Below are 16013 nucleotides of genomic sequence, written 5' to 3'. Positions count from 1 at the left end.
TGTTTCAGTTATAGCCCTCCCATCTAGTCGTACCGACTACTCTGGGTGGGTAACAACGTATCTAATCTAAATACAGTTTAAAATCATAACAACATATTATTAAAAAACACAATGATCCAGATGGGAGAAGGCACAAAAAACAAAATCAGATGGTGGATGGAGGAAAGGCTTGCTTGAACAACCAGATTTTCAGTTGGCATTTGAAGATGCCCAGGGAAGGGGCCATGCAAATCTCAGGAGGGAGGATATTCCAAAGACAAGGAGCCACTGCCGAGAAGGGCTTGTTTCTTGTTTTTTTCCTTCCAGGCCTCCCTCGGCGTTAAGCTCCTCAGTCTCACCTCCTGGCTACATTGGGTGGTACAGGTAGACCTAGGTGGGAGAAGGCGCTCTGTCAGGTAATGAGGTCCTAAACTGTTTAGGGCTTTATACTACGCTTTGAAATCTACACAGAACCGAACGGGCAGCCAGTGCAAGGCGGCCAGAGTGGGAGTAATATGTTGGGAGTAATATGTTGATATTTCCTTACCCCACTAAGAATTTTGGCCGCAGTATTTTGCACCATCTGGAGTTTCCGTATAGATCTCAAAGACAGCCCCACGTAGAGAGCATCACAGTGGTCTGATCTCGAGATTATGAGCGCATGGACCAGAGTGGTGAGCGACCCGACATCTAGATAGGGGCACAGCTGGGCTATTCGCCAGAGATGGAAATAAGTGGTGTGGATCACTGCTTATTTCATCATTCTGCACCCATTCTGCACTCATTAGCTATGTAGGCAAAATCTGAATTAATCCAGTTGCACAAATCTCTGTTAAAACATATGCTGGGAATTATATTCCAAAAGATGTATTATTTCTATAATCTACAGAGGTGTGTATGAACCAGATACTTACCTACATTCACATCAGCACGGCACACAGCAGTTTACACACACGGTTCTCTCTCTTAGTGGATCAGGATGGCAGCTGCTGAAGCCTCTTGCCAGAACAAGTTGGAAAATTGGGGAACAGTGTATTTTCAGTTTCAGTTTCAGAACCTTTCTTGGCATACAGTACAAGAGAGTGAGATACAGTAAAATACTAAAAAGCATATATGCCATATATGCCAGGGGATGCCCAGATGACATCAGTAGGGCTCAGTGGTGTATGACAGCAAAATGAGACACCTCTGCATGATGGAATGGATATATATGGCTGTTGTCTTGGTAAGTTCCTTATTAGTGCCACTCAGTAAGTCCCAGATTTTATCCAGGTCACCCAAACCATAGTGGGAGGAAAGGAAGGGGCTCAAGTATTGCAGATGGATCTCCTGATACCTCATACAATAAAACAGCATGTGCAGCAATGATTCAACCTTTCCCTGCCCACAAGGGCACACTCTCTGTGAGCAACACCCTAAATCTGCTCTGCACCAAGTTGGAAGGTAAAACATTGCACCTAGCAAGAGTGAGTGCCCAGCAGTCTTGGGGATGGTCTCAAGGATAATCCAGTCTCCTGACGTGAGAGAGGGGAAGCTGGAAATATAGCCTAGAGCAAATTTTTCATGCAGCACTATGTAGGGTTCACAGATTGCTGCCTTGTCGTGGTGAAGGGGTTTGAGTAATTCAGAAAAGCTATGTGCTATGCTGTGCAGGGACACCCAAGACAGAAAAGTCATAGTGGAGAGTTCTGACTAAATACGATGCACCTGGAGCAGGAACTGGCAAGCCACTCCATGATTTCAATACGAATCCAAGGCACACCTTTCAACATCACAGTAATCCACATTTATGAACCAACCACCAATGATGAAGAGACTAAAATCGACCAATTCTATGAAGACTTACAACACCTTCTAGAACTGACACCAAAGAAAGATGTTCTTCTCATTATAGGGGACTGGAATGCTAAAGTAGGGAGTCAAGAGATAAAAGGAACAACAGGTAAGTTTGGCCTTGGAGTTCAAAATGAAGCAGGGCAAAGGCTAATATAGTTTTGTCAAGAGAACAAGCTGGTCATCACAAACACTCTTTTCCAACAACACAAACACAAGAGGCGACTCTACACATGGACATCATCAGATGGGCAGTACTGAAATCAGATTGATTATGTTCTCTGCAGCCAAAGATGGAGAAGCTCTATACAGTCAGCAAAAACAATACTTGGAGCTGATTGTGGCTCTGATCATCAGCTTCTTATAGCCAAAATCGAGCTTAAACGGAAGAAAGTAGGAAAAACCACTGGGCTAATCAGGTATAATCTAAACCAAATCCCTTATGAATGTTGACATGGGGCCAAAACCCCAGAGGCTTAATGAGGCTCTGGCCTCAAAAAAACTTCTTAGAGTCCAGTTGAATGTGAAGCTTGGCAAGAGCACTCTGTTTGAAAGACAAATCTTGAAACTAAGGACGCTAGCTATGTAGAGCCTCTTACCAAACTTCTTCCATTCCAAAGCAAGAGACTTGGACATGGGGAGAAAACAACATGAGAGAGTTCTTTATGATTATAATATAGTATATTAGACATGGCTATACATATTTACAAGGCAATATACATTTGGCATAACAACATTCAGAGCAACAATTACATAGAAGCAAATGACCACCAGACTTACTGCTGAGTGGCAAAGGTTTGTACTGTCTGTTACATTTACACCCAGAACAACCTATCACTTTCACCATTTACAGCTGGTCTTGCTTAACAATCAAGCATTAAATCAGCTTGTTTCATCTGTATGCTGTTAGTTATTACATTCGCTTTTACTTTACATTCCTGACCCTGCACTTCTATTACAATATTAAAAATTAAAATATTAAAATTTAACTCCCTGTTCACCAAAAAAAACAAAATCCTGACAATGAAAACACAGTGGAAGTGAAGAACAAATGTAAGGAACTCAGTTTGGTGAACAGAGTGCCTGAAGAACTATGGATGGAAGCTCATAACATTGTATAGGAGGCAGCAATAAAAACCATCCCAAAGAAAAGGAAATGCAAGAAAGCAAAGTGGTTGTCCAAAGAGGCCTTACAAATAGCAGAGAAGGGAAGGGAAACAAAATACAAGAGAGATAGGCAAAGTTACAGAAAATTGAATGCCGACTTCCAAAGGTTAGCAAGGAGAGACAAGAGGGCTTTCTTAAATGAACAGTGCAAAGAAATAGAGGAAAATACTAGAAAGGGAAAAACCAGAGAACTGTTCAAGAAAATTGGAGATATTAAAGGAACATTTTGTGCAAAGATGGACATGATAAAGGACAAAAATGGGAGGGATCTTACAGAAGCAGAAGACATCAAGAAGAGGTGGCAAGAATACACAGAGGAATTATACCAGAAAGATCTGGATGTCCTGGACAACTCAGATAGTGTGGTTGCTGACCTTGAGCCAGACATCCTGGAGAGTGAAGTCAAGTATAATGCCAATAAAGGTTTATAGAGAGAGAGAGTGTGTGAAGTCAAGTGGGCCTTAGAAACCATGACTAACAACAAGGCCAGTGTAGGTGATGGCATTCCAGTTGAACTATTTAAAATCTTAAAAGATGCTGCTGCTAAGGTGCTACACTCAATATGCCAGCAAGTTTGGAAAACTCAGCAGCGGCCAGAGGATTGGAAAAGATCGGTCTATATCCTAATCCCAAAAAGGGCAGTGCCAAAGAATGCTCCAACTACTATACAATTTCATTCATTTCACACACTAGCAAGGTTATGCTCAAAATCCTACAAGGTAGGCTTCAGCAGGATGTGGACCGAGAACTCCCAGAAGTATAAGCTGGATTTCGAAGGGGCAGAGGAACCAGAGACCAAATTGCTAATATGCGCTGGATTATGAAGAAAGCCAGAGAATTCCAGAAAAATATCTACTTCTGCTTCATTGACTACGCAAAAGCCTTTGACTGTGTGGACCACAACAAACTACATTCGTGCCCCACTTTACGATTGCCCCGCATTATGACGAAACCACATTACGATGATGTTTTTGCGATCGCTTTTGTGATCGCAAAACGATGATCTAAATGGGCTTGTTTCGCTTTGCGATGATCGGTTCCCTGCTTCGGGAGCCGATTCTTCGCAAAACGACGAATTTCCTACAGCTGATTGGTGGTTTCAAAATGGTCACCGGGTAAATAAAATGGCTCCCTGCTGTTTTCTGGGACGGATTCCTCCCAAGACAGCCACTGAAAATGGCTGCCCTATGGAGGATCTTCTCTGGTTGGTGAGTTTCCAGCCCTTTGGAACACATTGAAGGGGTTTCAATGCGTTTCAATGGGCTTTTTATTTTCACATTACAACATTTTCATTCTACAGCGATTTCACTGGAACGAATTAACGTTGTAATGTGAGGCACCACTGTATGGCAATTTCTTAAAGAAATGGGAGTGCCTGACCACCTTATCTATCTCCTGAGAAATCTATATTTGGGACAGGAAGCAACAGTTAGAACTGGAAATGGAACAACTTATTGGTTCAAAATCGGGAAAGGAGTACAACAAGGCTGTATATTTTCTCCCTACTTATTTAACTTATATCCAGAATACATCATGCGAAAGGCTGGACTGGAGGAATTCCAAGGCAGAAGTAAGATTGCAAGAAGAAATATCAACAAGTTCAGATATGCAGATGATACTACTCTGATGCCAGAAAGTGAGGAGGAATTAAAGAACCTCTTAATGAGAGTGAAAGAGGAGAGATCAAAAAATGGTCTGAAGCTCAACATCAAAAAGACTAAGATCATGGCCACTGGTCCCCATAGAAGGGGGAGATATGGAGGCAGTGACATTTTACTTTCCTGGGCTCCATGATCACTGCAGATGGTGACAGCAACCATGAAATTAAAAGGCGTCTGCTTCTTGGGAGGAAAGCGTTGACAAACCTAGACAGCATCTTAAAAAGCAGAGACCTAATTTTGCCGACAAAGGTCCACACAGTCAAAGCTATAGTTTTTCTAGTAGTGATGTATGGAAGTGAGAGCTGAACCATAAGGAAGGCTGACCGCCGAAGAATTGATGCTTTTGAATTGTGGTGCTGGAGGAGACTCTTGAGAGTTCCCTGGACTGCAAAGAAAACAAACCTATCCATTCTGAAGGAAATCAAGCTTGAGTGCTCACTGGAAGGACAGATCCTGAAGCTGAGGCTCCAATACTTTGGCCATCTCATGGTTGGACGTGTCATCGAAGCTACTAACATGAATTTGAGCAAACTCTGGGAGGCAGTGGAAGACAGGAGGGCCTGGCATGCTTTGGTCCACGGGGTCACAAAGAGTTGGAGACGTGTTAACAACTAAACAATAACAACATACAGGGTTTGCCCCTCAATATTCAAGACTCTATTTTTTATTATCTGGAATAGCTGAGATGGGGGTATTGAGCCCTAAAGATCTGGTGACAACTCGAGACTTGAATAGGGCCAGACCCTTTGGAAATATATTGTCAGAGAACAGTGCTTGAAACAGGATGTCCTGGGCTGAGGAAAAAACAGATTCTGACCTCCGAAAAATCTGAGCCAAGCCAGGGCCTCAAGCCTATGCTGGCCAGCTTCAAGGCATAGGGTCAGATAAGAAAAACCAAGAGACAGGTGAAAGATTTTATTTATTTATTTATTTATTTATTTATTTATTTATTTATTTATTTATTTATTTATTTATTTATTTATTTGATTTATACCCCGCCTATCTGGTCCAAACGGACCACTCTAAAAAAACATTGATTGGACCCTTTCCATAGAGCTGTGAAATGCAGGCATCCAAATGGGGACACCATAAAGAAGCTGTGCTACAGATTTGGATAGTGTAGCAAAGAGAAAATATTTGTTTAATATATTATATAACCACATCCTACAACAGTTTATATTTGCTGAAATCCAGTCACAACTAGAGTAGCCCACTGAATCAATGAAACTTGCATAGATGTTGAATCACCAAATCCCCTCTGATTTGCTGGGCCTACTCTAGTTGCAACTTACTACTAGATATCAGCCAATGTATAATACACCGTACATATTTGGTTAAGAACAGCACTGCTTGACTGGCCTTTCCATTAGACTGATTTTTATTTCTGGAACATGTGAAACATGGGATGATCACAATGGCCAGCCAGAAACCTTTGCTAAGGTAGTCTTGTAAAAAGTAACTCACAGAATGTGCTATTTTTAAAAAAACAAATGTTTTCAAGACTCAGAATGCATTTTCCTTTCAATATTTAGAGAACATTTTGCATGTATACATTATATATTGTCTATAGGCAGTGTATGGTTGTGCTGATGCAAGATTACTATGCTGTCTCCCCTGCACAAACAGATGATTATTGTCCCCCTGTGGCCACAGAGATCCATCTTGGAATTAGACAAAGAAGTTGTGCTTCATTGTGCAGTCAGGCCATGGTGTTTTGGCTTTGGGTTTGTTTATAAATATGCTAAAATCCTGTTGCTTGAGTAGGTCCACTGAATTAGTGGGGATTTGATGAGTTAATTTCTCTGTAAATTCCATTGATTCAAATGGGCCTACTCTAACTCTAACTTACTATCAAAAAGTAACTTGTAGTTAGAATAGGCCTATTTGAATTAATGGAGGAATTGACTCACCAAGTCCCTATTGATTCAATGGGCCTAGTCTAGTCTGATTTACTACACTTGGCAACAGGAATTGGGCCATGTTGTAGCTAAAAATTAATCCGTTTGATCCTATTTTGAGTGAGGATTTGGAGTTCTGTGTTTGGAACTTCTTTGCTGCGGGCAGCACTGCTTCTGTACATATTCCAGATAAATGGCAATGTGAAAGAGACTGTATCTCACAAAATCCCCCTGCCTGCAGGGCCAGTGCCCACACTGACTGAGAAATTCTGCGAGTTGTGCTTCGAAAGAGTAATCAATCCATCGGAGTAACTTGAGTTAAGCACATCTGTAGTGTACATGGACAATTAAATATGTGCATATCTTTCTCCCTCTGAAAATAGTAGAACTTCAAAGTTCTTGTATTTAACTAGATTGTGTCTAGTGTTAATATAATGCTTGTCTGGAAAATCTCCTGGGTTCTAATTCTTAGATAAAGCTCTTTTTAATCTGTTTTATTCCAACATGTATCTTAATTTTTTCTGCTTCATTCATATGTTCTCATGTATAATCATTTAGGACCTCCAGGCTGTTTTACGCTTTAGCACTGAATCTTACTTTGTTCCTTTTAATAACCTTTAGAAGCACATAGAACTCTATAGCTGTAAAACAAGTGTAACAAATTGAGACTTTTTTCTTCTTATACATCTGTGCAATGAGACTCCAGGAACTCCCTTCTTTGCTTGTCATTATTTATGTACTTCTTCTAAGCCTTTTACAAAGTGCATTACATTTGCCTCATCTCCAGATCTTTGTGATGCAAGCTGCTAAGTGCTGGTATTCCCATTTTACACATGGAAAACTAGAACTGATTTGCCCGGAGGTATCTGTGTGAAGTCAAAAGAACACTGGGATTCAAACCCACATCTATACCCCAGCTTTATTTCCTTACCTAGTAGACTACACTGACTGCTAGAAAATTCTTCATCCTACAACTCAGTGCATAGAATTCATTTTTTTAGAAAGAAAAAGAGACAGCTCATACTAAGTCACTCTTGCCTTCCACAAAGCATCCATGACTTCCTGAATTCCTGGATTCTTTGATCTCTTGCATGTTTGATTCCTGGGTGGGTGGATGTGGCAACATATGAGTGCCCCTCTAATGAATTGCGAAGCATGAATGCTAAGTCTTCTTTGACTTGGAAAACCTTTAGCTGTGATGGCTACCTTGAAATCTATTGTGTTCCATCTGCATCTACTTTTTTTTAACTTCCATTACATCCACACTCCGTTTTCCTTCAGTGCCCTTGACTAAGAGTTCATCCCAGTTTACATACCAGTCCTTTTGCTTATTTATGAAAGCCAGCTGGGAGAAGAGAGATGGCTCTGAGATCTATTGTCACTGTAAACTTTCTGTCCTGGTGGGGACTGTGTCACACACATGTTGTGTGACTGCCTATGCAGCGGGGAATGCCCAGGTGCCCAGGTTTTTGCTCCTTTCTTTGCAGCTGTCAGCCAAGATCAAAGATGCAGTTCTAATCCTTTGTAATTCTAAATTGTTCTTATTTCTTTGTAGCTACCTCATCCCTGAATTCCCAACTTCAGCAGCTTCAGCATCTTCAACAGCTTCAGCAGCAGCAACAACAACAGCAACAGCAACAACAGGGCCAAACTAGCCAGCAACCACAAGGGCAAGCCAGCCAACCCCAGCATCAAGCTCCACCCCAGCCGCAGCCACAACAGCCTTCACAGCAGCAGCAGCAGCCACAGCAGCAGTCCCCACCGCAGCCGCCACCGCCACCATCTCAGAACCAGAGCCAACCACCACCATCTCATCAGTCTTCAAGCTCCCCACCAAAGCCCAACCAATCACCAGGACATGGCCTTCCTTCACCCCTCACATCACCGAATCCACTCCAGGTAGGCCTCCTGGTCCTCTGACTATGGCTTCTTCCTCTCTTTTCTGCCAATTATCACCTTCTTCTTTTTCGATACTTCTTTTCGTTCAGTATCACTGTTGCTTCTCTTTCAAATTTCATGTTGCTCCAGTACCTTCCAGGTCATTAGCTTGAGCAAAGTGGTTACCCTAAGGGACAGGGTGTTCAAAGCACTGGCAGAACTTCTACCACCAGCTCACTGCTACATGGTTCCTCTCCTCACCCCTCCCATGTGCTCTGCTGCCACACACAGGAACACTTGCTAGGAAAGGGAGGGTGAAGAAGAAAATGGGCAGCAATAGAGGCAGAGCCAGGGAGGTGTTTTAATTTGCCTTTAGCTGGAGTTTTTCTCAGCCAAGTGTTTGTTGTGAGAAACAACTTCTCACAGTGCCTTGACCCTGAGGATCCCGTCTTTAGGAATACATCAAGTAATGGTTTCAATGTGACCATGGGCACCAGAGAGTGGCAGGGAGGGGGTGGCAGAAGGTTGAGACAGTGATGGTGCTTCTTCTCCCACTTCAGGCAGTAGGAGACCTTGAGCCAACAGTGGTGCCTTTAAAAACAATGGTCAGAATCCTGTTGGCAGTTGTGTACATTTTTGCTACTTGCCACAGCTAATTGCAACTGATCGATGTATTGTCAGAACACATCTCAGTTGTGTAATTGTGCACATGACCAGGCATGCTACCGTGTTTCCCCGAAAATAAGACAGGGTCTTATATTAATTTTTGCTCCAAAAATGCATTAGGTCTTATTTTCAGGGGATTTTTTTTTATGTACAACAATCTACATTTATTAAAATACAGTCATGTCATCTTCTTCTGGTTGCTGCACGATAGTGGAAGGTGGGGTTTCACTTAACTGGGGCTTATTTTTGGAGTAGGGCTTATATTACGAGCATCCTGAAAAATCATACTAGGGTTTATTTTCAGGTTAGGTCATATTTTCAGGGAAACAGGGTATTAAGATGCAGCTTGTAAATTAGCCACAATTAGCCGTGTCACAATTGGCATGCTTGTAAGCAGTTGCACAAAGTTTACAAGCATTCCAGTTCTTTCAGTACTACCATACTGCCATTTAACTTGTCACTGTTCTGGCATTCTAGTGTAGCTCTTTTCTACTAAGCACAAGAACTGTGTGTGCTACTCCAAATGGTATATCAAGCTAAATAGACTTTAGTAGCATAGAAACAGCAGGTGCACCATGAGGAGAGAAGCTTTCCCTGCTGCTTATTATATTTTACATATTGTTTTATAGTTTATGCTGATCCATGGTTTTGCATCAGCCAGAACCACACTGAACTTCCTTCCCCCCCCCCCTTTTTTTTCTTTTTCTTTTTGAGTCCTGGTGAATACAGAAAGCCACTGCTGCCTTAGCAGGTTTATTGTGCAGATGGTTGACAAGGATTCAGTATGATGCAATATGGTAAAAGGAAGACACCCATACAAGCCAGGGAAGCTTCTGAGTCCAGCTGGGTGTGGTCATAATCAGTCCTCCCACCCACAGCAGAGAGACTATCATGGCCTTTGTGATCCAAAGAGTTTGTACACCAGAGTGTCCCTATGTAAAAACTGGCAAGGTAGTAAGGAAACAATAGCCACTCATCTCCTTACGGGGAATGGAAACAGTTACATGCTGATTGATTCAAACTCCATCAGCTCAGCAAATTATCACCTTGATAAAATAGGCTACTCTTAGAACAACAGATTTGTAAGTACAGGTTATGATGTGTGGTTTCTGTTTTAATTTTGTGGCTGCTGTCTCCATCTGCAGTGATCATGGAGCTTTCTCCCTAGCCCTACTATATTTTCATTACTACCTTGCAAGAGCAGCAAAGACTAATGTGGTACTTTAAAACTCTGTTTTTTCTTAGGAAAGACTATAACTGACCATTCCAATGTCTCCTACTTCACCTCTCCTCCTTCCTTTGGAGTGGGGTCCACTAGCAGCCCGTCTTAGATTTGGGAAATCTCGCAACAGTTTCTGCGTTTTCATTCGCTCATACACTCTTAACCTCTCCAGCTCTCTCTTCCGTTTCCACAATTCTAACTCTACCTCGAACCGCCATTCTCCTTGACTACTTATACCCTCTTCCCAGACTGACAGCTCCTGCTCCTCCCCTTTCTTGCTTCCACGCTCCTCTACCCGGCTTACTTCAAATTTCCCGCCTCGCTCCATTTTCCCCTCTTCTGAAGTTCAGTTCGCCCTTAGGTCCACTGGCTCTTTAGCACTCTCGGGTTTTCCCCCACCCTCCTTTCCTTCTTCCTCTTGAGAAGGCACACTCTCTCCTGGACCTCCTTCACACCAACCTTGGGTCTGCAGATGTTCTTGAACTAAAATTATCAGAAGCCTTCACCACTAGCTGTGCTGGTCAGGATTTCTGGAAGTTGTAATCTAAGAACATCTGGGGACCCAATGTTGGGAACAACTGTATTGATCATGAGTTCTTATGAACTACAGTCCACTTCCTCATATACAAGGAAGGAGTATGATCTTGTAGATGCAGGTGTGTGTGTAGTGTAGTTTCCCAAAGGAAAGATGCTGACATTGTAGAAAGTACAGAAGGTGACAATTGTATTATTAACTGCATTGGTCATTGACAAAATATTGGTTAGAACAGAAATATTATAACAGGAGATAAAACATTTAATTCATGCAATAAGATGAACAGCTGTTTTTTTAAAAAAAAAAGTTTTAGAATTCTATGAAGAAACAGAGTCCTGTTTCTGACAGGGTGGTTGTTTTTACTGCTGAGTAAGGACAGTAGCACTGAATGTCAAACTAGATACTATAGACCAGTGGTTCTTAACGTGGGCGATAATGCCCCCCAGGGGGCGATTTCATTTTTCAGGGGGGCGGTAGAAGGAAAAGGGGCGGCGTGGGGGCGCTGGAGCAAAAGGGGGCGGTAGGGGGGCGCTGAAGCAAGCCAAACCTGTGAAGATGGCTGCAGCCTTTTTACAGTGTGCATGAATATATATTTTCCTCCGATTTTAATTTAGTTTCAGACTTTTTGTCTTGAAATTTTTAGTTCCTGCATTTGTTTTTATGCCCTTTTTTATATTTCTTTTTGCGTCTTAAAATTCACTTGCAACTAAATCATTAAATGTTACTTTTTGGGGGGCATTTCGTTTTCTTGGAATTTAATTTTGTTTTCAGGGGTCATTGGATTTAAGTGTCTTAAATAAATAAATAAATAAATAAATAAATAAATAAATAAATAAATAAATGAATGAATGAATGAATGAATGAATGAATGAATGAATGAATGAATGAATGAATAAATAAATAAATAAATAAATAAATAAATAAATAAATAAATAAATAAATAAATAAATAAATAAATAAATAAATAAATAAGATATCATTACTGTGGGGAGGGGGGCGATGATAACTTCCTCAGTGGCTCAAGGGGGCGTTTCTTTCAAAAAGGTTAAGAACCACTGCTATAGACAACATATTGCTTGAAGCAGCAATTTCTTAAATGTTGAAAGATGTTTAGTTCTCATTCCATTAGGTTTTCTCATGTCCCCAACTTACACATTCAGTTACACATTTGAATTGGGATTGGTCATCAGAAGTAAACATGACTTCATTTACATTCTTTTTTGCTCAGTGACAAAACTTTGAGAGCATTGCTTCCCTCACACACTGCTTTCGCCTACTAATGATAAGCCAAGTATAGCATCTGATTTGACCCTATGAAAAAGAGAGAGACTCAAGAGAACTCGGCATCACAGCTAGACAGGGACTTGTTCTAGACTGCAGAAAAGCCTTTTCAACATTTTCCCATCCCCTTGACTGATAAGGAAGAGCCTACTGTTTCCTTACAAACTGCCATTATCAGTTCATTCATGCTAATTCTGAACACCGAGACTCAGACTAATTGCAAGCAGTTTTATTTCTTGTTTGCTCCAACTGTATTCTCATATGTGACCATATCTGGTCAAGGGGGAATAAAGATCACACACAGAAAGGAAAGCAAAACCAAAATTTAAAAAGGATGGTAGTATTCAAAACTAGAGAGTGCAGACTGTAAACATAGGAGTAAGAACAGCAGTTTGTGTGAAGAACAGCTGGTATGAAGGCACCCACTTGGTAGCAGGGGAGAGTCAATTTCCCTCTTCAGGAAGGCAATGATCTATTCACTGTGGGGAAAATAAAATGAACACTGCAGGGGCTGCGTGTACATGCTGATTGCTGTCAGCTAATTTAAATCAATCTTTTGTATACATGCTGCAAAGAACCAGCAGCTTTTACATAAGTGATAGGAGAAAACTAAAACCAGACAATGGCAATTTCTAGACCACTTTTCATGGAAGAGTCTCTCTCTCTCTCTCTCTCTCTCTCTCTCTTAGTACCTGAGGACAACATTAGCAACAATACACAATAAAATGGAGCATAAGCATACATTTAAGAAAGCTGGACAAATACATTCTTCAGCAAATATGTTCTCAAGCAAATAAAGCTGTAAAAGTGGGAGAGGCTATTCTCAGTCAGTGCATTCTTTAACATCTTTGGAGAAATTCAGAAACCTAAAATTTACTAGCTGTGTGACAGACAACCTACCTATTGCTTCGAGTGGGGTTTGGTAAGTAAGTGTGTGCAGGGTTAAAATGGCCTGTTTAGGATTAGTGAGAAGGGGTATCATTTGTCATATATATTCTTCTTCTGGCACACAAACTATAGTTTTGAGATTCCTGTGTGGGGAAACCACTGTTACAACGTTGTAGTACAGATAGTGTCCAGAAATATTCTCTTGCTTTGCTGGCTTTTTGTATTTAGAGGATGAGCTTTCCGATTAGTTAGCAGAACTAATATCGCTGTTCCAAGGTTTAGTATAAATTAGGACACCGAAACTGATGCTGCTTTAGGGCTAGTTGTATTATTATTTCTTATACTATGTTAAGAATTTGTGAGTTTCTTATTGGACATGTCTCTGACCCATCAAGTATTATTTTGTAGTGATGGTGGTGTGGGGGTGGTTCTGTCAGAACTTGAAAAAGTTACTTTTTCTGACACAACTTCCACAGTGCTGGCTAGAGTATTCTGGGAGTCATGCTCCAGAAATGTTGTCAATGGCAGTGGTTTTTCATATTCCCTCAGAGCCATCTTACACTCATTTGATCATTGGTTAGACACCAGTGCTTCATGTTTCTGCAAGTGCTGAAATTCTTTCATCATAGGAATAGGTTTGAATGTTTCGCAAGCCTGAAAAAAAATGGCAGTTTGCAAACTGAAAATTTACCATTTGGGAAATCCTTTGCCATTTAGCACTTAGCACACAAAGCTTTAATTTCAAAATCTTGTGCAAGGTTCTTTTAAGGATGCAACAGTAGTACATAGTGCCAATGGCTGCTTAAGCTAAGTGGGCAGCCTATTGTGTTAGCAATAGCTTGGGGATGCTTTAATATGCAGATTATTGATGGAAAAATAGTTGCCTGACACATTTTATTGCTTCACTGCTGCTCCAGCATAACCGTGCATACTGTAGGAGAAAAGGACTAAACTGCTTGTTAACTACTTGTCAATTTTCTTGCTGTACAGTTACTTTTCTTTTTAAACATTGTGTGTGTGTGTGCGTGTGTGTGCGTGTACATGCACAAAAAGGAGCAAAATTTAGCCTTTACATGTGGCACAAATTTTTGTATAGGATTTGGTCTGTTTTTGTTAATTCTTCATGAACCTGTGCCAGCCCCTATTTTATGGAAGGTCTATCTTGTGCACCATCTGTCCCCTTCAGCCACCATCATTCACAGTGCTCTCTTTCAATATGAGAGGTGGGAAAATCATAAATTCTTTATTCTTGCTTTTCGGGAGTTGTCTCCACTTGATGAGATTCTTCCATTGGGAATGTTAAAGGTTTCTGTGTGAGGAAGTGTAGGCGAGGATTTACAGACCTTCTTCATATACTGTACTTCTGTCACCTCTCACAATGACTGGCATTCCTCACTGACCTGTTTTGACCTAGCATGAATCCGCACTTTAGAATAAGTTAATTTAGTGTCTAAAGCAGAGGCCTCACAGCACATTACATAGCTATTATTTTTAAAGTTTCTTGAGTCTATTGTCTTTTGTAGTTCTCTCTCATTCTCTCCCTCCTTCCCTCTGTGTGCGTGGGGGAAGTATCTATGTGTTGGTTAAGCATAAATATTGCCTTGGAATTAAATTCAAAGAAATAATAGCCTCCAAGGTGAAGAGTCTTTATAAACTAGAATGAAGCAGCTTTGGTTTGAAGACTATTAAGGGAATAAAAGTCAACTAACTTAAAATTTGACAGGTTAAATTTCATTTCCTAATTCTTGATTTTTCATGCGGATTTTATCTTCTTTTATAATTGAGGGGCTGTTCAAGATATATTGGTTTAGAACAGTTGAACTTAGAAAGATTGTCAAAGAAGAGCCAGTAAGACAGAAGGATGATTGCATTTGTTTCAAATAGCTCTGAAGGATAACAACAATTATAACTACAAATGTGCAAGTGCTGTCATGTCATTAGACAGAAAATTAAATGAAAGTGGCTTTGTTACATATATCTGGGTGAGATATTTTAGTCTCTTTGGTTGATTTGCAATTAATGATGGGGTTAGGTTGCAAACAGAGCTAAATAATTGATTCTTGTCAGGCTTTTCTATAGTATGTCACGCTATGATTTTATTACTAGTCTATCCCCAGTTCAGCAGAGGGTGCTACATTGCCAAATTGTTGGGATTATTTTATGCTAGAGCCATTTTGGAATTACCAGAGCCACCTGAGTTCGGAGACTAGTCCTCTTTTTTGGACTGGTTTGGCAGTGTTACTGCTGTAATCCATTATTATTGTGCAAGCTGTGCTGAGAAGTTCTTCAAGTGTGGTTTTCTTTTACATTGGAAGAATGGGATTTAGAGCAATTGGCCAGACCTTGTGCTAAATTTCCTATTTATTTAGACAAGCATTGGTTTTAGGCAATAGATTTAAGTGACATTTTTATATTAAAAGTCTAGGTAGCATAAATAAAATTAATATCAAATTAGCTTAAACAACATGAAGATGATTTTAAAAAAAAAGCCTGGCAAATTTATAGTAGAGAGAGAGAGAGTTCATGTCCTGTTACCTTAAAGATCATGTTCCAAATATGCACTTTTTAATCCATTCAGGCTTGTGGGATTTATTAGGTGAATCCCTGCATGTCTATGTGAGAAATATATTCAGTTCATGATGACTTATCTGTTATCTGCTCTTTGCCATGAATTTAGTTAGTTATATAACTTACTACCCTGGTCTCCAATAATGGTTCCCTGAGCAGCTTACACTACAAATGGTCATCATAACACTTTTCATCAGAGGATAAGCAGGCTTGGATGATGCAGGCTTGAAAATGTCCCTTCTGATGGCAGTCTATATATTAAAAGCTTTGTGATCAATTAACACCCATTTAAATGTTCAAACACATTAATCAGCTGATCTTTAGAGATACAGAGATGCCTTGCTTAGCGACATTAATCCGTTCCGGAAAAAACGTTGCTAAGCGAAAACATCGCTAAGCGAAATTAAAAAGCCCATAGAAACACATTAAAACGTGAT

The 16013-nt window shown here is 40.5% G+C and overlaps 1 protein-coding gene across 3 annotated transcripts in view; it reads left to right on the top strand.

The window, feature by feature from the left end:
• The window catches only part of POU6F2 (POU class 6 homeobox 2), a 414737-nt gene that overhangs the window by 311155 nt on the left and 87569 nt on the right, over positions 1-16013 (top strand). For all 3 annotated transcript variants that reach the window (XM_073003768.2, XM_078377478.1, XM_073003767.2), the window contains one exon: positions 8094-8437. In XM_073003768.2, coding sequence (XP_072859869.1) covers positions 8094-8437 — 344 coding nt within the window. The remainder of the gene's footprint in view (positions 1-8093; positions 8438-16013) is intronic.

Source organism: Pogona vitticeps, chromosome 6 (assembly GCF_051106095.1).
Source record: "Pogona vitticeps strain Pit_001003342236 chromosome 6, PviZW2.1, whole genome shotgun sequence".
NCBI lineage: Eukaryota > Metazoa > Chordata > Lepidosauria > Squamata > Agamidae > Pogona > Pogona vitticeps.
Note: the sequence above shows the minus strand (reverse complement) of the source record. Positions and strands in the feature narration are given on the sequence as shown.